Source organism: Hemiscyllium ocellatum, chromosome 18 (assembly GCF_020745735.1).
Source record: "Hemiscyllium ocellatum isolate sHemOce1 chromosome 18, sHemOce1.pat.X.cur, whole genome shotgun sequence".
In the NCBI taxonomy this organism is placed as follows: Eukaryota; Metazoa; Chordata; class Chondrichthyes; order Orectolobiformes; family Hemiscylliidae; genus Hemiscyllium; species Hemiscyllium ocellatum.
Window position 1 is genome coordinate 43,680,381 of NC_083418.1, and position 26,862 is coordinate 43,707,242.

General features: G+C 43.1%; 2 protein-coding genes across 5 annotated transcripts in view; one reads left to right on the plus strand and one right to left on the minus strand.

Moving 5' to 3' along the window:
- The window catches only part of rpl27a (ribosomal protein L27a), a 369,147-nt gene that overhangs the window by 41,930 nt on the left and 300,355 nt on the right, over window positions 1-26,862 (minus strand). The window lies entirely within an intron of this gene.
- The window catches only part of trim66 (tripartite motif containing 66), a 227,699-nt gene continuing 218,698 nt past the window's right edge, over window positions 17,862-26,862 (plus strand). For all 3 annotated transcript variants that reach the window (XM_060838925.1, XM_060838927.1, XM_060838928.1), the window contains exon 1: window positions 17,862-18,290. In XM_060838925.1, coding sequence (XP_060694908.1) covers window positions 18,047-18,290 — 244 coding nt within the window. In that variant the 5' untranslated portion in view covers window positions 17,862-18,046. The remainder of the gene's footprint in view (window positions 18,291-26,862) is intronic.

The following is a 26,862-nucleotide window of genomic DNA, read 5'->3' on the forward strand; positions in this document are numbered from 1 at the left end:
CCCTCTGAGGGAAGAAATTCCTTCTCAGTCTTAACTGGTCTGGCCCCAGCATGAGTTTTCTTTTTCCATCTTGGTTCTAGAGTCACCAACCAGGAGAAGCATCCCACTTATATGCCCTGTCATACCTTGTATGAATACTGAAATATTCAATGGATCACCTCTCATTCTTGGAATTTGTAGAGGATTCTATTTTATTCAGTCACAGGATGGGGGCATCTCTGGCTGGGCCAGCATTTATTGCACATCTGTTATATCCAATGGGCAGGTAACAGTCAACTAATTGCTGTGGTTCTGGAGTCACATGTAGATCAGACCAGGTAAGGATGGCAGCTTCATTCTGTAAAGGACATTAGTGAACCAGATTTTTTTTTGATAATTAACAATGGATTCATAGTCATCATTAGGACTCTTACTTTCTTTTTTTATTGAATTCAAATTTCATCACCTGCTTTGGTGGGATTCAAACTCAGCTCCTAGAGCTAAAAGTCCAGTGATAATACCACGAGGCCATCATCTCTCCCTAAATACAGATCCAGTTTCCTCTATCTTTCCTGGTAAGACCATCCTGCTTTCCCAGGAGCTTAATCCGGTGAACTACCATTTTACCCCTTTTATGGCAAGTATATTCATCCTTCTGTAAAGAGACCAGAACTGTACACAATATTCAGTGTAAAGTCTCACCAAGGTTCTGTACAACTGCAGCAAGACATCTTTACTTCTGTAAACAAATTCCCTTGAAATGAATGCCAACATATAATTTCCCTTTTTAATTGCATCGTGCACCTGTATGCTTTTCTTTAGTGACTGACTGAAAAGGATACCCAGATCCCTCTGGATATCGACACTTATCGACTACTCACCATTTAAGAAATGTTCTGCCTTTCTTTTATTTTTCTACCAAAGTGACTAACTTCACACTTTGTTACATTATATTCCAGTGGCCATGTTTTCACCTATTCACTTAAATACTCTTAAAGCCTTAATAACCCTACTCACAGTTTGCATTATCATCAGTTTGGTGTCATTAGAAAATTTGAAAGTATGACAATTGACCTCAACACAAAAATCATTTATATAGTTTACAGTTATAGATGTAGCACTGAACCTTGTAGTACTCCAGTAGTAACAGCCTGATATCCACAGAGTGATCCATTTATTAATACTCTTTGCTTTCTGTCTGTTAAAAAATTCCCAATCCATATTAGTACATACTCTGCATCCCATGAACACTAATTTTATTTATTAGCTTTATCAAAAGCCTTCTGAAAATCCAAATCATATTCACTAGTTTTCCTTTGTCTATGCTACAAGTAACATCCTCAAAAACCTCCAATGCTTGTCAAACATGATTTCTGTTGAATAAATCAATTTTTACATTGCTCAATTTTTCCATTGCTTTCTAAATGGTCAGTTAGCATTTTCTTTATCATAAATTCTAACATTTTTCCTATTATCAACAGCAAGTTAATACATATATAGTTCTCCACTCTTCTTCCTCCCTCTTTAAATAATGGAGTTACATTTTCAACCTTCCCCGGAGCAGGAACTTTTGTTTAGAATCTATAGAGCTATGAATGTTGACCATTAGTGCATCATTATTACCTGCAATTTCCTTCAGCAGTCTAGGATAAAGACCAGCTTAATTGGTCCAGTATGTTTATAAAATCTTAACACAGCCCAATTTTTCAAGTACTGTGGCTTTACTCGTATGAATTTCTTTTCGCTCTTCAGTTCCCCAAATATTTCTGGGAGATATTCTGTGTTTTCTTTGGTGAAGACAGGTGCAAAGTAACTGCTTTATTTCTCCTCAATTTCCTTGCCTTCACGATAAATTCTTTTCCCCACCACAATGAGCTCACATTTATCCTTGCTGACCTTTTTCCTTTCACACAGAAACTTCTGCAGTCAGTTTTATATTCCCTGCTGCTTGTATTCTTCTTCTATTTTCCCCTTCCTTGTCTATTTCTCGACTGTTTTGCTAGATCCCCAGTTGCTCTTAATTCTGTCCCTAGCTGATGCACCTTTACCTTTGAATGTTTGTGCCTTAGGGAAATGTATAACTGGTGAGACTTTGCAATATTTTGTTAAATATGAGGCATTTTCTGTCTACCATTTCTTTTTTGTATTTTCCCAATCTGCTCTAGCCAACATGCACTTTATAGTTTTCTTTGCTCAGGTTTAAGGCCCTGATTTCAAAATGAACTATTGCATTCAAACTTCATGTAAACTTCAATCCTACCTTAGTTACTATTTCCCAAAGGTTCCTTTGTAGTTATTTTAATAAGTAGCCCTCTCTTGTTACAAGCACAAAATCCAGTGTTGGTCATCTAGTAACCATGTTCCTGTAATGGCAATTAAATCTTACCTATTTATCTACACTTACGTGTTCAAAATATGGAGATTGACATTAACTAGAAACTGAACTGGATCAGCTGCATAAATACAGTGGCTACAGGAGCATGTCAAAAGTTAGGGATTCTCTGGTGATTCTGCATTTCCTATCTCCCAGATGCATGTTCACCAACTACAGGACACAACTCAGGCATGTAATGAAATATTCTGTCTGTCTGCCTGGATGAGTACAGCTCTGACAGTAACACTCAAGGAAGTTGACACCATCCAAGATGAAGCAGCCCAACGGATTGATTGGTACCCCATCCATTGCCTTTAGTATTCACTACCTTTATAGTGGCAGCAGTGTATGCCATCTACAAGGTTACCTGGCTTCTGTTACAACACCTTCCAAATCCATGACCTCGACAGTCTAGAAGGCCAAGGGCAACAGATTCATGGAGCATCACCTGCAAGTTCCCCTTTGAGTCACACACCGTTCTGTTTTGGAATTATACAACTGTTCCTTCACTGACATTGGGTCCAAATGCTGGAAGTGTGATCCTAACAGCACTATGGTGTCTCTCATTGGAAGCAATTTACTAGAATAATTCCAGGGATGACAAACTTCAGCTATAAGGAAAGGTTGAAGAAGTAGTTTTTGTTAGAGAGAGGAAGACTGGGAGGACTTCTGAATGAGGTTTTCAAAAGCATGAGTGGGTTGAATAGAGTACATAGTATGAAGCTGCTTTTGCTTGTAGAAGAAATAAGAATAAGTGGGCGTAGATTTAAAGTGCAAATTAAAGGTGATGGAAAAATCTTTTTTCACCCAGGAAGTTGTTAGATTATAGAATGCACTGCCTGCAAATATACTTGCAGATTTAATTGAGGCATTTAAGAGGGTTTTCTTTGGGCAGTAATGGTGTACAGGGATATGGGGAAAAGCAGGAAATTGGCACTCATTATAGATCCAGACTAGTTAATAGGGCTAGTGGAGGCACATTTAGCTGAATAGCCTCCCACTGCACCATAATAATTTTTACATAACAAGAACTGTAGCAGTACAAGAAGGAAGCTGACCACCACCTTCTCCAGAGCAACTGGGAATCAGCAATAAATGTTGGTTTACACAATGATGCCCACATTCCATTAAGAATTTCAAAAAAAACAAGTTGCCTTAAATCTTTTTCAAATTGTGAATGTTGACACTTGATTTTTAATGTGTTTCAATTTGGATTTCTTTCCATAAACCAATTAAGTCACATGGGCTTGTTTCTGGACAGAGGTTAAGTATGATGACCATCTCCCCTTTTTAAAACATTGTGTTCCGCCTTAAGTTAAAAGGATTAGTTTTAAAATAGAATTGTCTTGAAAAGTGCAGCATTTGTAATAAAAGGGACAGCAGCATTACATTCCATGGTGGATCACACAATTCTTGAAAATCTGGGTCAGTGCTGCTACTGGGACTCAATGTAAGATCATTTATATTACGTTGCTGTCAAAATCAAGAGGGCCTACATTTATATTCAAATAATCTAGCACTACCTAGAGATAAACATCTACACATTTTTGTCTTCTAGACAAGTAAAATGCTTACTGTTGATTCCAGTTATGCCATTAATGGCAAACATTTACTGTAATTGCAGTATTAAATGCAAAGTTTATAACTATATACCACAAAACATAAAAGGTAACAAAAAAGAAAATAAACATAAATTTTAAGATAAACAACATCAAATTTGCAATGGCTATCTCGATCTAGTTAAAAATCACACAACACCAGGTTATAGTCCAACAGGTTTAATTGGAAGCACTAGCTTTCGGAGCGCAGCTCCTTCATCAGGTGGTTGTGGACACAATTGTAAGACACAGAATTTATAGCAAAAGTTTACAGTTGATGTAACTGAAATTATACATTTAGAAATACCTTGATTGTTTGTTGAGTCTTTCATCTGTTCAAATACTATTATAGTTTCACTTCTTTCATGTATAAATCACAAAACGTTTTTTTAAAAGTTACGTTCTCAGGTTAACTGTAACAATTGGTGTTAGCCAGACAATATGTTGAACTTAGTTCTGTACCCATAGGGAGGGCTTCAACCAGGACCTTGGGTTAATGTCACACTACAGGTGACCATCATTGCACTATACACACACACAGGCACTCCTATACACACACATACACACGGACACACATATACACACACAGACACTCACACACACCCTTAAGACACACACACTCCCATACTCACACATGCATCCTCTCGCAGACTTAGGCCACTCTACACTCACGCACACAGATATACACTCTCTCACAGACACTCTCAAACCGCCATCCCAGACACACACACACTCCCACACTTACACATGCACCCCCTCATAGACTTAGACACTCTACACTCACATATACACACATATATACTCTCTCTCACACTCACAACCCCCCACCCCAGACAGACAGACAGACAGACACACACACACACACACACACGTGGGATGAATTTGTACTTGCAGAGTTACATTGTACTTTCCTCAAAAACTGCTTGTAAAACTCTGTTATCTCACTTTTTAATTAGAATCAGAGTAAACATTATGGCACAGACAGAGAACACAGGGGATTAACACCTTCAACATATTGTCTGGCTAACACGAATTGTTACAATTAACCTGAGAATGTAACTTTTAAAAAAAGTTTCGTGATTTACACATGAAAGAAGTGAAACTATCATGGTATTCAAACAGATGGAAGACTCCACAAACAATCAAGGTATTTTTCAATGTATAATTTCAGTTACATCACACTGTAAACTTTTGCTATAAATTCTGTTTCTTACAATTGTGTCCTCCACAACTACCTGATGAAGGAGTGGTGCTCCGAAAGCTAGTGCTTCCAATTAAACCTGTTGGACTATAAACTGGTGTTGTGTGATTTTTAACTTTGAATACCCCAGTCCAACACCGGCATCTCCAAATCATATCTGAATCTATGTTTTTAAGGCCAGGACTTGTAATTTTCAGGACACACCAGTTTCAAATCAATGAATTATGATTGTTTTTCAAAACTTTCAGTGAACTTCTTTGATAACAAATGTTAGTTGCTTGTTCCAGTAATTGTATTTTCATCTTAGTTTTGGAGGCCAGCATCACCTCATTGCAACCTGCCCATTAGCTTTACCACATTTGTTTGATGCATAATAGCTACAATGAGAACAATTTTACAGTATTTCAGTAGTAAGACAGATAACTGCTTTTGATTGTCTGATATTACACAAAGCTATCATTGACAGAGGATTAGAAAGAACTTCTATAGTTGTCTGTTGCGTCCATTTTGTAAGATTGGTAATATTATAGTTTATTTCCATGTTTCCATTTATAATTGAAAAAAAAAACAAAGGGCTGATTTTTCCAATTTTTTGGTGTTTTCAGGGAGTCATGATGGGTGGTTCTTACACCAGAATCCACAAATAGGACTACCCTAGCAGATTCTGTTCGTGCCCCTCTGAAATTATTTCTTCCTATCTTGACTGTATTTTCTCCACTTTGTTCAGTCTCTTCCCACTTACATTTCTGATTCTTCATAACTGACGCTTTATGTCAGATCCATAATTTCCAGTTTTTAGACCCTAGCTGCCTCCTCTTCATCATGAATGTGCAATCCTTCTCCACATCCATTCCCCATCGGGATGATCTGTCTTTCCACTTCTTTCTTGAAAAGTAGCCTGCACAATTTCCATCCGCCACTATCCTTTTTCTCTTGGCTGATGTTGTTATCACTTTAAACAACTTCTCCTTTAATGAACCTCATTTTCTCCAAGTCAAAGGTGTGGCCATGGATACCTGCGTGGGTCCCAACATGTGGGGCATGTGAAACATTCCTTGTTCCAGTCCTATTTGGGACCCACGTACAATTCTTTCTCCGATGCTTTGTTAATGTCTTCAGTGCTACTCCATACTCTGATCTGCAATTGGAAATTTCATCAGTTTGCTTTCAACATTGGTCTTCTTTTAACTTTGCCTAGTTCAACTCTGACTCTTCGTTTTCCTTCATTGACTTCACTATTTCCATTTCTGAGGATGGGATATCCGCCATAAACCAATAAAAGCACACTGATTGCACAGATAAAAAAAAACAAAGAACTGCAGACAAAAGAGTGGGTAAACGTCAGCCTGGAAGAATCAATAGCTGCTAATGGAGACCATTAGTAACTGACAACTAGTTAATTGTGGTAACAGCCCATGTGATGACACAGCCTGGTGTGTGGGGAGATTGGGGAAGTACATGGAAAAATAGAATTTAGGCCCTCAAATGATTGAAGTTAATAATGAGTCCTGAAGGTTGCAGAGTCCTCAAGAAGAAAATAAGATGCTGTTCTTCCAGCTAGTGCTGCTGCAAGCCCAAGGTAGAGATGTTGGCCAGGGAACTGGTGTTGCGTTGAAGTGGCAGCAAACCAGAAGCTCATGGTCATTTTTTCAGATAGAAAGTAGGTGTTCTGCAAAGCGATTACCCAGTCTGCATCTCGTGTCCCCATTGTCGAGGAAGCTACTTATTACATTTTCCATTTGAGGTGAAGCAATATTTTACTTGTACCACTTTCAATTGAGTGTACAGCATTTGTTACTAACAATACATTCTCCTTTACATTAGCAAGACCAATTGCCGACTGGATGACCATTTTGCAGAACACCTCCACCTATCTGTAGGAATGATTGTCATTTCAATAACTCACCTCGCTGTCATGCGTGCATTTCTGTTCTGGGTCTGCTGTAATGTTCCAATGAATTACAATGCAAGCTCGAGGTACAACACCTCATTTTCAGCTTAGGCACTTTACAACCTTAAGGTCTCAGTATTGAATTCAATCAAAAACTGATTGCATTGTCTGCTTTTCTTTACAATATCGAGTCCCCTCCTCCTCCACAGTTATGTTGAGCTTGTGTCTTGTTCATTTTACACTTAGTAGATTAATTCTCTTCCTCTCATGCCCTATCTTATACCCTTTTTACGTTTTTATTCCTTTCTCCAGCATTAAGAACCCATTTGTATTTTGCACTGGGCCTCCTTACGAGTTGCCCTCTTGCTACTCCTTTGCTTCTGCCAAAAACATAAAAATACCTATTTTTCCAACACCTTTCAGTTCTGAAGAAAGATCATATCAAACTTAAAACATTTAACTCTGTCTCTCTCTCTCCACAAATGCTGCCAGACCTGTTAAGTTTCTCCAGCATTCTCCATGTTTATGTTTTACACAATCATCTGCTCTCCAGCTCCTGAATTATGCAGGCAGCCTCTTAGGCACCCAGCTCATGCAATCATATTTAAGAAGTGGCAGAACCGCTCACCACTGCTGAAACTTTGCAATGTTGCAGGGTTGGACAGAGTAAGCATTGATTTACAAAAGAGAAATCATACTTGAATTAAGCTACTGGAATTCTTCAATGATTTAACTAGTAGATTTGATAAGTTTTCTAAATTGGATGATCAGTGATGATCATAATGAACGCTCAAAGAGCTAAATGCTCAACTTCTGCATCCATTTCCTAAATTTCTATGTTCATACTATGACACCATATGTAAGTCCATATTAATACTGCTTCAGACATTACAAGACAGGAACTATTCATCACATCATAGTGCTTGACCATTGCCTTTGAATTTCGAGAAGACTTTTAGCTCAGGTTGAGGTTCTGGATGTAGGTTTGCTGGCTGAGCTGGAAGGTTCATTTTCAGACATTTTGTCACCATACTAAGTAACATCTTCAGTGAACCTCCAGACGAAGCTTTGTCTGGAGATGTTACCTAGTATGGTGACAAAACATCTAAAAATGAACCTTCCAGCTCAGCAAGCAAACCTACATCCATTACTTTTGAGGATGTGGGCCAGAAGGGAAAGCTTGTACATTGCTTTTCAGACAAAGGACCCGGAAGTGTCATTGGACAGGATGCAGGAGATGACTAGGTAAAAACAAGGACTGCAGTTGTTGGAAACCAGAGTCCAGATTAGAGTGGTGCTGGAAAAGCACGGCATCTGAGGAGCAGGAAAATCGATGTTTCGGGCAAAAGCTCTTCATCAGGAATACAGGCAGGGTGCCTGCAGAGTGGAGAGATAAATGAGAGGGGGGTGGGGGTGGGGAGAAAGTAGCATAGAGTACAATTGGTGAATGGGGGTGGGGATGGAGGTGATAGGTCAGAGAGGAGGGTGGAGTGGATAGGTAGAAAGGAAGATAGGCAGGTAGGACAGGTCATGGGGACGGTGCTGAGCTGGATGGTTGGAGTTGGGGTGAGGTGGGGGAAGGGGAAATGAGGAAACTGGTGAAATTCACATTGATGCCATGGGGTTGAAGTGTTCTGAGGCAGATGAGGTGTTCTTCCTCCAGGCATCGGATGGTGAGGGAGTGGCAGTGGAGGAGGCCCAGGACCTGCATGTCCTCGGCAGAGTGGGAGGGGGAGTTGAAATGTTGGGCCACAAGGTGGTGGGGTTGATTGGTGCGGGTGACCCAGAGATGTTCCCTAAAGCGCTCTGCTAGGAGGCATCCAGTCTCCCCAATGTAGAGGAGACCTCATCGGGAGCAACGGATACAATAAATGATATTGGTGGATGTGCAGGTAAAACTTTGATGGATGTGAGGCCCCTTTGGGGCCTTGGATAGAGGTAAGGGGGGTGGTGTGGGCGCAGGTTTTACAATTCCTGCGGTGGCAGGGGAAGGTGCCAGGATGGGAGGGTGGATTGTTGGGGGGGCATGGACCTGACCAGGTAGTCACGGAGGGAACGGTCTTTGCGGAAATGGGTGGGGAGGGAAATATATCCCTGGTGGGGGGGTCCATTTGGAGGTGCCGGAAATGTCGTCGGATGATGTGGTTTATGCGAAGGTCGGTAGGGTGGAAGGTGAGCACCGGTGGGGAGGGGGCGGGGGGAGGTTCTGTCCTTGCTACGGTTGGAGGGGTGGGGTTTGAGGGCAGAGGTGTGGGATGTGGACAAAGTGCGTTGGAGGCCATCTTTAACCAAGGGAAATTGCGGTCATTAAAGAAGGAGGCCATCTGGTGTGTTCTGTGATGGAACTGGTCCTCCTGGGAGCAGCTACGGCGAGGTGGAGGAATTAGGAATATGGGATGGCATTTTTGCAGGAGGTACAGGTGTAGCTATGGGAGTCGGTGGGTTTGTGAAAATTTCAGTGTCAAGTCGGTCTCATTAATGGAGATGGAGAGGTCCAGGAAGGGGAGGGAAGTGTCCGAGATGGTCCAGGTGAAGTTAAGGTCGGGTTGGGATGTGTTGGTGAAGTTGATAAATTGCTCAACCTCTTCGTGGGAGCACGAGGTGGCGCCAATGCAGTCATCAATGTAGCAAAGGAAGAGATGGGGAGTGTTGCCGGTGTAACTACGGAAGATGGACTGTTCTACGTAGCCGACAGAGAGACAGGCATAGCTAGGGCCCATATGGGTGCCCATGACTACCCCTTTGGTCTGGAGGAAGTGGAAGGATTCGAAGGCGAAATTATTAAGGCTGAGGACCAGTTCAGCCAAACGAATGAGAGTGTTGGTGGAATGGTACAGTTGGAGACATCGGGAGAGGAAGAAACGGAGGGCTTGGAGGTTCTGGTCATGGCGGATGGAGGTGTAAAGTGATTGGATATCCATGGTGAAGATGAGGTGTTGGGGGTCGGGGAAACAGAAGTCTTGGAGGAGGTGGAGGGCGTGGATGGTGTCTCGAACGTATGTGGGAGTTCCTGGACTAGGGGAGATAGGACAGTGTCTAGGTAGGTAGAGATAAGTTCGGTGGGGCAGGAACATGCTGAGACAATGTGTCGGCCAGGGTGGTCAGGCTGGTGGATCTTGGGAAGGAGGTAAAATCGGGTGGTGCGGTGTTCCCGGACTATGAGGTTGGAAGCTGTGGGTGGAAGATCTCCTGAGGTAATGAGATTCTGAATGGTCTGGGAGATGACAGTTGAGTGATGGGGGGTGTGGTCATGGTCGAGGGGGCGGTAGGAGGAGGTGTGTTCGAGTTGGCGGCTGGCTTCAGCAGTGTAGAGGTCAGTGTGCCAAACTACCACTGCACCCCCTTTATCTGTTGGTTTGATGTCGAGATTTGGATTGGGGCAGAGGGAGTGGAGGGCTGAACATTGTGAGGGTGAGTGGTTGGAGTGGGGGAGGGGGGTAGACAGGTTGAGGCGGTTAATGTCTCGGTGGCAGTTGGAAATGAAGAGATCGAGGGCAGGTAATAGGCTAGCACAGGGTGTCCAGGTGGATGGAGTATGTGGAGGTGGGCAAAGGGGTCCTCAGAAGGTGGGTGGGAGTCCTGATTGTAAAAGTAAGCACAGAGGCGGAGGCGGCGGAAGAAGTGTTCGACGCCACGGCGTGTATTAAATTCATTGATGCATGGACGGAGGGAGATAAAGGTGAGACCTTTGCTGAGGACTGATCGTTCATCCTCAGTGAGGGGGGAGGTCACTGGGAATGGTGAAAACTTGGCAGGGCTGGGAGCTAGGACCTGGTGTAGGTGTGGAGCTGGGAGTAGGGGGAGACCCTGTAACTGGAGTGGGCGTGTTGTTAGGGGGAATGGGGTGGAGTCATGAGCAGGGGTGGTGTTCCCCTTAGGGTTCTGGGGTGGGGATGGTGACAATGGGATCTGTGGGGGGCATGTCAGTAGAATGCAGGTGAGTGGCGTTGGTGGGAGCGGAAGTGGTGGCAAACACAGCAGTAAGGGGCGGAAGTCACTGAGTGTGTGACATCAGCAATGATGTGAGGGGCGGAATTGATGTCACGAGTGGTGCATGAGGAATTGTGTGGGGGTGAAATGGCTATGATGGGGGTGAAAGTTAAGTCATCCATCACCATGGCGATGGTGCAGTAGCAGCATGGCTAATGGTGCGGCTATCCTTTGCTGCAGACTGGCAAAGGAAACCACACCACCTGACCCAGGTAGCAGCCTGGTCAGTGATGTTTCTTGTTTAAAGTGAAATGCCAATCAGTGCAAAAAGGCCAATGATCTTCTAAAGTGCTGCAAGCTTAAGTACTGCCACTTTTTTTCTCTGTTACCTCATAAACACAGGAACTATACCACTGCACAGTAAGGTCATCAAAGCAAATAGCCTACAATTCTCATTAATACATGTAATACCTCCACTTAATGGCTCTCACCCACATCATCCTCCCAAAATATCTTATCTGTCTTTTAATCTTGCTCACTTACTGAGCACACTTCATCAACTCTCCTGTTCTTATATAGCTAGGAGAAAGTGAGGACTGCACACGCTGGAGATCAGAGATGAAAAATGTGTTGCTGGAAAAGCGCAGCAGGTCAGGCAGCATCCAAGGAGCAGGAGATTCGACGTTTTGGGCATAAGCCCTTCTTCAGGAATGAGGAGGGTGTGCCAAGCAGGCTAAGATAAAAGGTAGGGAGGAGGCACTTGGGGGGGGGGCAGCGTTGGGAATGCGATAGGTGGAAGGAGGTTAAGGTGAGGGTGATTGGCCAGAGAGGGGGTGGGCGCGGAGAGGTCGGGAAGAAGATTGCAGGTCAAGAAGGCGGTGCTGAGTCCGAGGGTTGGGACTGAGATAAGGTGGGGGGAGGGGAAATGAGAAAGCTGGAGAAATCTGCATTCATCCCTTGTGGTTGGAGGGTTCCTAGGCGGAAGATGAGGCGCTCTTCCTCCAGGCGTCGTGTTGCCATGGTCTGGCGATGGAGGAGGCCAAGGACCTGCATGTTCTTGGTGGAGTGGGAGGGGGAGTGAAAGTGTTCAGCCATGGGGTAGTTGGGTTGGTTTGTGCAGGTGTCCCAGAGATGTTCGCTGAAACGTTCCGCAAGTAGGCGGCTTGTCTCCCCAATGTATAGGAGGCCACATCGGGTGCAGCAGATGCAGGTGAATTTGTGATGGATATGGTAGGATCCCTTTGGGACTTGGAGGGAAGTGAGGGGGGAGGTGTGGGTGCAGGTTTTGCATTTCTTGCGGTTGCAGGGGAAGGTGCCGGGAGTGGAGGTTGGGTTGGTGGGGGGTGTGGACCTGATGTGGGAGTCGCGGAGGGAGTGGTCTTTCTGGAATGCTGATAGGGGAGGGGAAGGAAATATATCCTTGGTGGTGGGGTCTGTTTGGAGGTGGCGGAAATGACGAAGGATGATACGATGTATCTGGAGTTTGGTGGGGTGGTAGGTGAGGACCAGTGGGGTTCTATACTGGTGTCGATTGGAGGAGGAGATGCAGTGGAGAGCATCGTCAACCATGTCTGAGGAGAAATTGCGGTCTTTGAAGAAGGAGGCCATCTGGGCTGTTCGGTATTGGAATTGGCCCTCCTGGGAGCAGATGCAGCCGAGGCGAAGGAATTGGGAATATGGGATGGCGTTTTTACAGGGGGCAGGGTGGGAGGAGGTGTAATCTACGTAGCTGTGGGAGTCGGTCGGTTTATAGTAAATGTCCGTGTTGAGTCAGTCGCCCGAGAACTGGAGAGGTCTGGGAAAGGGAGGGAGGAGTCTGAGATGGTCCAGGTAAATTTGAGGTCAGGGTGGAAGGTGTTAGTAAAGTGGATGAACTGTTAAATCTCCTCGTGGGAGCACGAGGTAGCGCTGATACAGTCATCGATGTAGCGGAGGAAAAAGTGGGGGTGTGGTGCCAGTGTAGCTGTGGAAGATGGACTATTCCACATATCCGACGAAGAGGCAGGCATAGCTGGGGCCCATGCAGGTGCCCGTGGCTACTCCTTTGTTTTGGAGGAAGTGGGAGGATTGGAAAGAGAAGTTGTTAGAGTGAGGACCAGTTCAGTCAGTTGAAGGAGGGTGTCAGTGGAAGAGTACTGGTTGGTTCTGCTGGAAAAGAAGAAGCGGAGGGTTTTGAGGCCTTCATGATGGGGGCTGCAGGTGTCTAGGAACTGGATGTCCATGGTGAAGATAAGGCACTGGGGGCCGGGGAAGCGAAAATCTTCGAGGAGGTGGAGGGCGTGGGCGGTGTCCCGAACGTAGGTGGGGAGTTCTTGGAATAAGGGGGACAGGACCGTGTCGAGGTATGTAAAGATGAGTTCGGTAGGGCAGGAGCAGGCTGAGATGATGGGTTGGCCGGGGCAGTCAGGTTTGTGGATTTTGGGCAGGAGGTAGAGACGGGCGGTGCGGGGTTGTGGGACTATGAGGTTGGAGGCGGTGGATGGGAGATCCCCTGAGGTGATGAGGTTATGGATGGTCTGAGAGATGATGGTTTGGTGGTGGGAGGTGGGGTCATGGTCAAGGGGGCAGTAGGAGGAGGTGTCCGCGAGCTGGCGTTTAGCCTCAGCAGTGTAAAGATTGGTGTGCCAAACTACCACCGCGCCTCCCTTGTCTTCCGGTTTGATAGTGAGGTTGGGGTTGAAGCGGAGGGAGTGGAAGGCTGCACTTTGTGAGGGTGAGAGGTTGGAGTGGGTGAGAGGGGTGGACAGGTTGAGGCGGTCAATGTCGTGGCGGCAGTTGGCTATGAAGACATCGAGGGTGGGTAAGAGGCAGCACGGGGTGTCCAGGTGGATGGGGTGTGTTGGAGGCGGGAGAAGGGATCGTCAGAGGTGAGAATCCTGGTTGAAGAAGTAGGCGCGGAGGCAAAGGCGGCGGAAAAATTGTTTGATGTCTCGCCGCATGTTGGACTCGTTAATCCGGGAGTGTAGGGGGAATGAAGTTGAGGCCTCTATGAGGATTGATCTTTCATCCTCAGAGAGGGGGAGGTCTGGAGGGATGGTGAAAATACGGCAGGGGTAGGAGCTAGGACCTGGTGTGGGGTTGGAGCTTCGTGCTGGCCTCTTACCCGTCCTCGATCTCTTCATAACCAACTGCCGCCAATTGTGTTCAGGAATATTTCCTAAGCAATATGTGTCCTGCCCCTTAAAAAAGGGAGCTTTGCTGGCCTGCTGCTTGCAAATAAAGTGGGCCAAGGAGATCAAGTGACGATGGGGAAACATTAAGGGAACAGTGACCTTTGGATCATAATGTTTAAGATGATGGTGGAAAATTATATTAGTCAAGCCAGAGAAAGAAGAATCAGTTACGTATTTTAATCCTATTTTCTAGCACATGGCCTATTGTCTTAGCATTCCAAATAGTTCTAAAACATCTGAGGGTTCTTGCCTCTGTCACCCTTTAGGCAATGAATTCCAGATACCCACTACTACCCAGGGGAAAAAGAATTGCTGAAATCCACTTTAAACCTCCTGCTCCTTACCTTAAAACTGTGGTCTCTGTTTATTGACTCCTGTAATAAGGAGAAAGGTTTCTTCCTATCTACCTATAACTTTGTACACCTCCATCACGTCCAGTCTCAGCTTTATGGGCGGCACGGTGGCACAATGGGCGGCACGGTGGCACAGTGGTTAGCACTGCTGCCTCACAGCGCCTGAGACCCGGGTTCAATTCCCGACTCAGGCGACTGACTGTGTGGAGTTTGCACGTTCTACCGTGTCAGCGTGGGTTTCCTCCGGGTGCTCCGGTTTCCTCCCACAGTCCAAAAATGTGCAGGTCAGGTGAATTGGCCATGCTAAATTGCCCATAGTGTTAGGTAGGGGGTAAATGTAGGGGTATGGGTGGGTTGCGCTTTGGCGGGTCGGTGTGGACGTGTTGGGCCGAAGGGCCTGTTTCCACACTGTAAGTAATCTAATCTAATCTTTCTTTGCAATATCCTGGTGACTCTCCTCTGCACACTCTCTAGTATAATTACATCTTTTATAGAAAACAAACAGAAACAGAATTTCCTGGAGAAAATCAGTACTTCTGGTAGCATCTCTAAAGAGAAAACAGAGTTAATTTTTCAAGTCCAGTGACTCTTCTACAGAACTCAGAGTTCTTTCCTCAGATGCTGCCAGACCAGCTGATTTTCTCCAGAAATTTCTGTTTTGTTTGTTTCAGATCTCTGGCATCTGCAGTTCTTTGTTTTCCTGCCTTGGGACCCTCCAATCACATAAGATCAATGTGGATTTCACCAGTTTCCTCATTTCCCCTCCCCCCCCCCCCCCAGATCTAACCTTCCAACTCAACACCGCCCTCTTGACCTGTCCTGCCTGTCCATCTTCCTTCCCAACTATCTGTTCCACCTCCTCTCCGATCTGTCACCATTACCCCCAACTTCATTTACCTATTGCATTCTCAGCTATCTTCCCCCCAGCCCCACCCTCCCCCATTTACCTCTCAGTCCCCTGAGTCACCCCTTCATTCCTGATGAACAGCTTATACTCAAAACGTCGATTCTCCTGCTCCTCGGATGCTGCCTGACCAGCTGTGCTTTACCAGCACCACACTCTTCAATATTGGTGAACAGAACTGCACAGAATACTCTAGCTGTGGCCTAACTAATGTTATATACAGCTCCATCATAAACTCTTTGATCTTGTCTTCAATATCTTGACTAAAAATGGCAAGTATTCCATATGCCTTGGTAACCACCTTATTTACCTGTCCAGCTGCCATCAAAGATTGATGGAGATGCATACCAAGGTTCCTCTGATCTTCTGTACTTCCTGGTAAACTACCATTCAATGTGTAGAGAGGTATGATCCTTAGTATGGAGGGTTTCTCTTCTGAGTTGGAGAAATGTTCCTTATGGCTGAGGTAGTTAGATTCTTGATCAGAAGGGAAATCAAGGGTTATGGAGAAGGGGCAGAAAAGTTCATGTGAGGAGTGTATTGGATCATCCATTACCCCATTGAATGGTAAAGCAGGCTACTCCTGTTTCTATTTTTTATGGACTCAAAGGCTAAATGGGTTGCGACTCTGCTGACTGGATTTTAGAAGAATGTTAGGTAATCTCATGGCAACATGTTAGATTTTTAAATACCTTGACAGGGTAAATGCTGAGAGGATGGTTCTCCTCATGTGAGAATCTAGGACCAGAGGGCATAGTGTCAGAAAAAGGGTGCCAATTTAAGACTTAGATGAGGAAGAATTTATTCCCCCAGAGTGTCATGGGCTTTTGAACTCCATGCCACAGAGTCCTTGTGTATGTTTAAAGCTGAAATAGCTAGATTCTTGATCAGAAAGAGGATCAATGAGGATCAGCCATGATCCTGTTGAGTAGCAGAGCAGGCTCAAGGGGGTGAATGGCCTATTCTTGTTCTTATTTCTTATGGTCTATGGTCTCAATTGCATTACCCCCATCTACATATTTAGTCACCTCCTCAAAATAATCAAATTTGTTAGGCATGATCAATCTAAAGTTAGTATGATGGTAAAATCAAGAGGTATTCATGCAAACCTAAACCATAATCCTACTCATCTCAGGTGAAACATTTTCCAAGGTTTTTACAAGAAGACTTGTGATTTTAGAATGAAAGGTCTCATCAATTTATGATTGTATGAGAGATAGTAGTGTGTAGAACCATCACAACACACCATTGTGGATGAGCCTACACAAATTGATAATGATTTCTGGACTACTGCTTGATTTTATGTCCAAACTCCAAAAAATTGTTTTTTGTTTTCAGTGGAGTAATATCAGTGATTGCTGACAATTTTGCTGCCCTTGCCACAGCAAGATATGGGTCATTGACATTATTGTGACACCCATTGTAATCCATACTATAGGGATTCTATGATTCGACTGAAGGTCCAATGACATGTTTCCTTTCTGTAAGATAGAGAGGAATTAGAGGATATGAAATATCTAAAAGATCACACATCGAGCAATAAACTCTTGGTAACTAGAGCAGGGATGTTATCTCTGGAATCCTGTACAATGTTTCTCTCTTCATCTGTTTCATTTTTGGTAATTATCTGGTCATTATCACATAGTTGTTGAAGATTGTTGTGAACAAGTTGACAGCTGCAATTCCTTTATCTCAGAAGTACATCATCAAAATCCTGATGCTGTCAAGAAAATTCTCAACCAGCAAAAGCAGAAACTGTAGAAAGTAAATTATTCTATTTCCCAGTTAATAAACCAATATTTATTTAAATGAACATCCATTTACTGTTCTGTGATGAATTCTTACCACAGCTCATTGTGATGTAAAATCCATCAGGTAAATTTGCTGCCATCATCCTCCTTGCTGATAAGCATGTATAGGGCCTATTTATTCTGATATGGTAGAGGAAAACCTCTAGGAGTGCAACAATTATCTGAAACGCCACACTGCTTATTGCATAACAACAGCTAGGTACAATGTAACCAAGTTACATTGGAATAATAGGTATGGGAAATTATAATGTTAGATTTTATTTCTTCAAGATCCAAAGCTTGTTCCCTTATCCGAGGCAATGTCACATAATGGTATCTGGTGGTGTTTAATGCATCCCTCAGCATTAACCCTTACACACTGATGTAACATTAACAATAGTTCATGGGGCCAATATATAAAAAGGCAAAAAAAAGATTGTTTTTGTTTTTGGCAATGTTATTTATTGATCACGTCACATCAGACGTTACAGTTGGCACCCTAGACTTTACAAGTCTGAGTGTGCTTTAATTGTTATTTACTGAGCTGCAGTTCATTTGCCGATTACCAATCGAGTACGTCATTCACTTTCAACCAGTCCCAGTCGCTGACATGACGCTTACAAGGCGATTTTATTGAGACCTTGAATACGCAGTGACAGAATGAGCTTTACTGTACTGTGAAGCCTTTACCTTCGCGATTTTTTTTTAACAGTCTGGCTTGTTTTGCTTTTCTCTCGGGGAATGATGTCATTTAAAATAGCAGCCCTTCACATCACTGCCATCCAGGGATCCTGCAACTGCGCGTAGGGGGTGGTGAAAAAGGTCAAACGTTTGCTTTGAAAGCAGAGGAAATATGGACCGAGTTGCTGATTGCGTTATGAGCAATGAAGCAAGGAATGAATGGAAGAGTAACTCTACAGAAGACGAATGTAATCTGTTCAAGACCTGCTTGGTTTGCAAATTGGAGTTTACAAATCGTGAGCCCAGATTGCTGCCTTGTCTCCATTCGTTCTGTAGAGATTGTGTGCCGACTCGGAACCGCAGCTTCTGCCCCAGCCCTACCACCTCAGCCTACCAGGAGAGGAGCAGCGAAGAAGGTAACGAGTTAAAGACAACCGGTGTTAACTCTAGGGAGTCCTACGAGATATACCCACACCTGCCCGCCCATGTTCAGAGATGTGTAAATAAGCTTCAGTTTTACTTGATCATCTGTTTTCGATTTTTCACGGAAATGAGTAGGTTTATACCGAGACAAACTTACACTTCAAAACGTATTTGACTTTGCCCAGTAGCTTGTAATTTGAATAAACTAAAAACGTTGGTGTTAAACCGTTTGTGTTATCTATGTCTTATGCAATGATCCTTATTGCAGAAAGTGCTTTAATATAATTTATTATTCATATTGCAAACTTTTTCTGGCCTTGAATGAAATGGCAATGCCACTAGGGCTTCGCACCTGCTCAGCGAGATCTTCCTGATCAAAGATAAATTCAAGAATTTCGTTCATGCTTATCATATCATCTACATGGTTCAAGCCAGTTACATTTAAGAATACTTTTTGAGCAAGTGATTTGCATACACGAAAAACTAGAATAAACTGAACAGAATGTTATTACATGTCTCTGGGTGAATGTACACATTTGAAATGTTACACTAAAATTTGTCTCCCGTGGTAAAATTCGGTCAAAAATGCTTGAGCTCTAAGAAATCATATTATTATGAACATGGAAGAAAACTTATTGCTTGCAATCAGATTTGTTAAAGCTTCCAATTTTTTTAGATCTTGTTCCCTCTTACGTAATGAGGTCAGGGTGGATTCAGAATAAAACAGCCTTGACTATAGATTGTTGTATCCAAGTGTATATTCCAGTTCTAAATTAGAATGCCTGTAACAATAAAGGATGGCATAAAAGGTTACTGTGAATACATCATCTAGTAAAGTGACTCATGAGATTTAATATGTTCATCAACAGAATTGTGCAAGAGTATGATTACAGTGAATTTTTAAATATTGAATATAAATAACCTAAGGGGGAATTGAGGAAAAAAAATCCATTGCAGTGCATTATGTTTCCAAATGACCAACATGGCAGTGTGGAATTTTTAAAGTAAACTGTTTCAAGAACTGGTGCACTAGAACTCCCAAGTGAAAAGATAACGCCTCCCTGAAGCATGTAAAAATAGGTGTAATTTATTTATTAAAAGATATGTACTTGTTTGACTATGAAGTAATCAATAGGTACATAACTGACCTACTTATTTTGTAACATTAAACAAACTAATACAACTTTTGAGGGAGGAAAAGTCAGCTTAAATTATTATATGGGTATTTAATGCATCTTATGACACATTGTAAAACAAAACATTTAACTCTGTAACCATGCTCCTGCTTTCAATAAGATCATGGCCGATCTGACCGTTGTCTCCGTTTCACTTTCCTGAATGTCTCCCAAACTCTTGACTCCCTTATAAATCAAAGATTTGTCTAACTCAGCCTTGAACATAAACAATGATGCAGTCTCCATTGCTGTCTGTGAAAATTAGTTCCAACTATTTATGATTCTTTGAGAAAAGAAAGTCATCCTTATCTTGCTCTTGATTTTTATCATCATCATGATCATTGGTGGTCCATCACAAAGTTGACTCTCTTCCACTCTCAGGGTGAGTCCATAGGTGGCTGTACTGACTGATGTGGCTACTGCTGCCTCAGTTGGGGCAGAAGGCGATTGTGGGTGAGGTGTTTTGTGGCAGTGTGCTCCTTTTGTTGTTCTTGTCTCCAGGTACTCAATGCGTTCCTAGATGCCCCACCTCCACTTTGAACAGTCTTGGGTCAATGATTCCTAGGTGTTTGTGGGAATTCCGCGCTTAGTCAGTGAGGCCTTGAGAGTATCACTGAAGCGCTTCCTCTGTCCACCTGGGGTTTACATGCCATTTCAAAGCTGGGATTAGAGCACCTGCAGGGGACTCTTGTATTGGTCATGCAGGCGATGTGCCCAGGACATCAAAGTCAGTCAAGGGTGGGCAATGCCTGGATACTTGGGATGTTGGCCTGATTGATGACACTGCTGTGAATCCAGCGGATTCACAGAATCTTGTGCAGACAGTACTGGTGGTACTGTTGCAGTGCCTTGAGGTGTTTGCTGTAGACCATCCACATCTCATAGCCACATAGGAGGGTGCGAACCACCACAGCTCCGTAAACCAAGATCTTGATGTCAGGTCTGATGTTGTCCTCGAACACCCTTTTCCGCAGGCAGCCAAAGGCTGTGCTAGCACACTGGAAGCAGTGCTGGATCCCTTCACCGATGGTACACTCCCGAGGTATTGGAAGTGGTCAGTGTTCTCTAAGGCCTCCTTGTGGACCTGAATGATTGGTGGTTTACTCTGCAATGCCAGGCCAGGTTTGTGGAGGACTTTCATCTTGCAGATGTTCAGGGTGAGACCCATGCTCTCATATGCCTCTGTAAAGATGCGGATGATGGTCTGAAGTACATCCTCTGAGATTGCACATATGCAGGCATCCTCTTCTTAATGCAGCTCAGTGACACTGATTAGGGTGACTTTGGTTTTGGCTTAAAGGCAGCAGAGATTCAATAATTTCCAGCAGGTTGTGTAAGTTAACTGCAACAGGGAACTTGTCGATTGGTGAGGTGAAGCATTGCAGCGAGGTAGATCGTGTTAGGGCAATGACGCAGCCTGGCTTAACACCGGTTCAAATGGAGAATGTGTCAGAGTTAGTCATTTGTCATTTCCACAACTTCCGTATCATCATGGAACAGGCAAAGGATGGTGACAAACTTCATGGTGCATCCAAAATGGAGAATGATGCTCCCAAAGTGCTTCCCGACCAACAATGTCAAAGGCCTTTGTAAGGTTGAAGAAGGGCATGTACAAGGATAGATTCTTTTCTCTGCATTTCTGCTGCAGCTTTCATGCAGTAAAAATCATGTCCATTGTGCCCCTCCTTAGTTGAAAGCCGCACTACAATTCTGGGAGGAGACTGTTGAGGATGTCCTGGGCGATGACTTTTCCAATGGTTGACAACGGGGTGTGGCAGTTCCCCAATTGGAATTATTCCCTTTTTTTTGAAAATTCTTCTTTCAGATAAGGAAGTCAAGGGCATGTAGCTGCAGCAGGAGCTCTTTGTGTATATCATGGTTGTCAGCCATTCATTGGGCCTTCAGTGCTTTCTCCACTCACCACCTGTTCTTTAGTTATGGGTTTGTTGTTGGGCCTTTGCCTTCAGTCGCCTGACGGCCTGCTTTCTCTCTTCTGAGTGCAGTTGTTATTTTACACCATGAAATGCCACATGATTCCAGCTTAATCATTCTTGGACCTCCTGATCATTCTTATCAAGCCAGTCTTGGTGTTTCCTAGTTGAGTGGCTGACTGAGTCTTTGTAGGCATTGATGATGGTATTCAGAGGCTTGTGGGATCCTGTGACTTGGTGTCACCTGAGGGTCACTAGGTTTGTGGAGAGGAGTTCATTGTGTGAGGCTGTGTTTTCTGGATCTTTGAGCATGTCAATATTGAATTTTTGTAGCACTGCTTCTTTCTCTCCTGCAGTAGGGCTATATTTTGATTGTGGCTTGGATCAGGTATTGATCTGTCCAGCAGTCAGTGGCTCCTGTCATGGCCCAAGTGATTTTAACATCTTTCTGATCCCTCACTCTGACGGCATAGTCAAGGAAGTGCCAGTGTTTGGAGCACAAGTGTTGTCTTGTATTTGTCCCTTTGGCAGAACAGCATGTTGGTGATGAGGAGGTTTACAGCATTTGGTTTGGTGAAGGGCGCCATGAGAGTTTTGATTCCTTACCCCCTCTTTTCTGATTACATTGCCCGAAAGATTTACACTTCTGCTGCCTCTGGTATTGAAGTTGCTGAGGATGATTAGTTTGTAGGGACCCATGGTCGCTTATTGGTCGCCGCTGGAGTAGAATTGCTCTTTGTCCTCGGTTGCTGGATCAAGTGTTGGTGCGTATGCAATGAATACTGTGATATACTAGTTCCAAGCAAGGATGAATCGGAATGACATGAGGAGTTCCCTTATTTCACAGGTGGGGTCTTTGAGTTGGTCCACCAACCTTATTTTAATTTGCATCGTTCGCAAGAAAGTGTTTGTAGTTCAGAGTTAAGGATCAGCTTTTCATGCATTCAGGTTTTCTGAGCTGTCTGCTACAACTTTATTAATTTAACATATTTAACATAATAAAACCTTTCGAGGCTTTTTGAGCACTACAAAACAAAATATAACATCAAGCATATAAGGAGACATGTAGATGGATGACCTAAAGCTTGGTCAAAGATGTGTGTTTTTAATAAGTGTCTTAAAGAGCACTATTTCAAGGGACAGAGATATTCTACATCATGCATAACAGAATTGAATAGCAAAAGTACAAATCTGCTCATCAATCATTGGACCAACACAAACAGAACAACCCATTTTGATTTATTGGATTCTAACAGTGACATGAATTGTGCGCAATGAATCATACATTTTTTATTTTGAATGCTTATTGATTTTTATGAATAATTATTCAAATGGGACTTTGAAACCTCAAATGGCAGTCTAAAATGGATTTATTCACTGTGCAGATTGAAGATGTATAAAATACCTTCAATGATATAAAAATTAGTTGCTGGAAATTTACTGTCATCTGCACTTCTGCTGTGTCATTTGTGCCTTTTTAAATAGAGGCTGTTTAAGATTGTTTAAATGTCAATTCTTTTTATGGTTTCAGTCATCCTCAGAATGGCTGTCTCATTTAAATTTTGTAAACCTGGAGTGTTTCAGTCGTACTTGCACTGTAACCACTGTGGTGATTTGCTTGCTGGTTCATTGACAGCCTTCAGTCATTGACAGCTTTCAGTCATTTTGCACAAGTATGATGTCTGAGGATCTTTGGTGAATTTCTGCAGTGCATCGTTTGGTAATGCACACTGCTGCTACTGAGTGTCAGTGCTGGAGGGAGGGAATGCTTGTGGATATAGTGCCAATCAAGTGGGCTGCTTTATCCTGGATAATGTCAAGCTTCTTGAGTGTTATTGGGGCTGCACTCATCCAGGCAAGTAGGGAGTATTCCATCACACTCTTGACTTGTGCCTTGTAAATTGTGGACAGGCATTGAGAAATCAGGAGCTACTCGCTGCAGTATTCTGTCCTGGTCTTGTAGCAATCGTGTTTATGTGGTAAATCCAGTTGAGTTTCTGGTCAATGATAACCCCCAGGATGTTTGTTGATAGTGGGGGATTCAGTGATGTTAACACCATTGAAAGTCAAGGGGCATTGGTTAGATTGTTTGTTTGTTTGTTTGTTTGTTATTGGTGATAGTCATAGACTGGCATTTGTGTTTTGCAAATGTTACTTGCCACTTGTCAGTCCAAGCCTGGATATTATCCAGATCTTGCTGCATTTGAACATAGTTTGCTTCAATATCTGAGAAGTTGCAAATGGTGCTGAACATTGTGTGCAATCATTGGCGAACATCTCCACTTCTGACCTTATGATGGCGAGAAAGTCACTGAGTCACTGATGAAACAGCTGAAGATAGTTGGGCCTAGGACACTACTCCGAGGTACTCCATAAAGAGATGTCCTGGAGCTGAAATGACTGACCTACAACAACCACAACAATCTTCCTATGAGTCAGGTATGTCTCCAACCACCAGAAGGTTTGCCCCATAATAGCATTGATTCCAGTTTTGCTAGTGCTCCTTGATGTCACACCTAGTCAAATGCAGCCTTGAGATCAAAGGCTGTCACTCTCTCCTTCAATGTTTGCAAGTTTAATTTCATATTTATTAAAATATATTAGCTGTAAGTTACTGTCAAAATCATGAAGCTAGCAACATAGTTTGTATGCAGATGTCACAGCAACTTCAGATGAAGGAAGATGTAAGGTTAATGGCAGAAACTGAAAAGTTGTCGGATATATAGTGACAACTGCTTTTGCAAAAATGGCATTTTTTTTGTCTGTCTTAAAATTGATAGGCATTGGAAACAGGAAGTTGCTGTATTTGTATGGTTGTTACAAACTAGATAGTTGTCTTTTCCATTTCAATCTCTTTCAAAAAAGTGTTATTGTTATAAATGCACCACTTTTTTTTAATAATGTCAAGTACTAGGAGGGCATAGTTTTAAGGTGAGCAGGGAAAAGTTTAAAGGACATACATGAGGAAAAGTTTTTTACACAGGGTGGTAGGTGCCTGTCATGCACAGGAGATGATAGAAGCAGATAATCTACGTTTAAGAGACATTTAGACACCTGAACAGGTAGGGAGTAGAGGGATATTGAGCATGTACTGGCAGTTAGGATTAGTTTAGAATAGCATCATGGTTGGCACAGACATGGTGGGCCGAAAGGCTTGTTCCTGTGGTGTACTATTCTGTGACTATTCATGACTCCTAATTTTATATACTCCTATCAGGTCACCCTTCAGCCTCTGATTCTTTTGAACAATTCAAGTTTGTTCAAATTCTCTTATGGCTAACTCACTGTAATCCAGGCAACATCCTGATAAACCTTTTTTTGCACCCTCTTCAAAGCCTCCACATCCTTCCTGTAGGAGAAAGTGAGGACTGCAGATGCTGGAGATCAGAGCTGAAACATGTGTTGCTGGAAAAGCCTGAAGATGGGCTTATGCCCGAAACATCGATTTTCCTGCTCCTTGGATGCTGCCTGACCTGCGCTTTTCCAGCAACACATTTTTCACATCCTTCCTGTAGTGTGGCAAATAACACTGCATGTAACACTTCAAATATGGCCGAACTATACAGCTGCAACATGACTTGCCAACTTCTATACTCAATACTCTAATTTAAATTTAATATCACTTGGGGACTTAAGTTTTGAAGGATTGTAGAAAATGGATTTAATTCACATTTTGTGGAAATATCTGAAGTGGGTTCTTTAAGTCAATTGTTGAAAGTTCATTGTGGACATTGGAGATTTTGTATAATAAGACTTTCTAGAATTTACTGCCACTGGGTCAGAGTCCTAGAACTGTCTCCTTAATGGTAATCTAAGTCTACGTGTAGCACATGAACTGCAGCAGTTCAAGAAGGCAGCTCGCCACTACCTTGTCATTCATGGGCAATGAGAAGAAAGCGACAACAATAAATGCTGGCCCACATTCCACGCATTAATTTTTTAAAAATCTCATGGCTAGGGATAACTGCCTGCTGGGCAGTTATGAAATGACTGGCATGAGGAGGTTCTATTTGTATTTGATTCAGTTGAAGGGAAGTCTGCTTGGAAGTAACTGAGTTGCAGAGAAACATGCTAATAACAAGCTGCCCACCTGATGACTGTCATTTCTGCAATAAAAACTTCTGTTCTTCAACATGTCAAGGTTGCATTTCCTGAGCAACTGTCTGCAAGAGTTCACATGCAATTTGCATGATTAATGATGATCATACCCATCAGAACATTCCATGCTTTATTTATAAAATTTCTTTCTTGGACAATCAACAATTTATTTTCATGAACAAACCTGTTTCATAAATAATTGTTAAAAAAAAACTGACATGGATAAGGTATTTAATTGGTCTTCTTGGTATCTGCACCTTATGTTGTGACTCATGGAGTATTTGAACTAGAATAGTGTGGCACTCTTCTATCCTCTGTTCTAACGATCTTCCTGGAATGTTAAATTAACATGTATGAAGCCTCATCCCTTCAGGTTTTTATTCTTGCTTATTCCATAATAAAATTAAGTTTAAATCCTATGTTTAGTTTATATTTTTCATTTCTCTTTAGTCCTATTATCCTTTCCCTCTCTTTATTTCTCTTTTCTTGACCCTGATTTTAAATTCACCTACTTAACTACCTTTCTTTCCGTCAGTCCTTGAAATCATCAATCTGATTGGTTAAGAAGATACACAATTGCTTGAGAGGCCTCAGAGGCTCTGTTTCTACTGCTGTCCCATTATCAAAGTTTCTATTTAAAGTTGAAATTAGGAAGCACGTATTCTACACAAGAAGTCATGGAAATCTGGAAGCCTCTTCCTTTGTGGGCGGCACGGTGGCACAGTGGTTAGCACTGCTGCCTCACAGCGCCTGAAGACCCGGGTTCAATTCCCGACTCAGGCGACTGACTGTGTGGAGTTTGCACGTTCTCCCCGTGTCTGCGTGGGTTTCCTCCGGGTGCTCCGGTTTCCTCCCACAGTCCAAAGATGTGCGGGTCAGGTGAATTGGCCATGCTAAATTGCCCGTAGTGTTAGGTAAGGGGTAATGTAGGGGTATGGGTGGGTTTCGCTTCGGCGGGTCGGTGTGGACTTGTTGGGCCGAAGGGCCTGTTTCCACACTGTAAGTCTAATCTAATCTAAAAAAAAGGCTGAGAGCACTGGATCAATTGAAAATTTCAAAATTTAAAATCCACAGATTTGCTCAGTTCAATGTCAGCATTTTGTAGGGACCATTTCCCTCCTGTGTGTGTGTGTGTGTGTGTGTGTGTGTGTGTGTGTTTACACACACACACCACCTCCCCCCTCTTTCCCCCCACCAAATACCATGTTTTCCTAACTGCTACAGTGGATGCAAAATGCTGACTCTTCTTTCTGCTCACAGATGCTGCCAGACCTTCTGATTTTCTCCAGTACTTTTCTGTTTTTAATTCAGGCCTCCAGCATCCACAATTCTTTTATTTTGTTTTAACTTTGGGATTATTC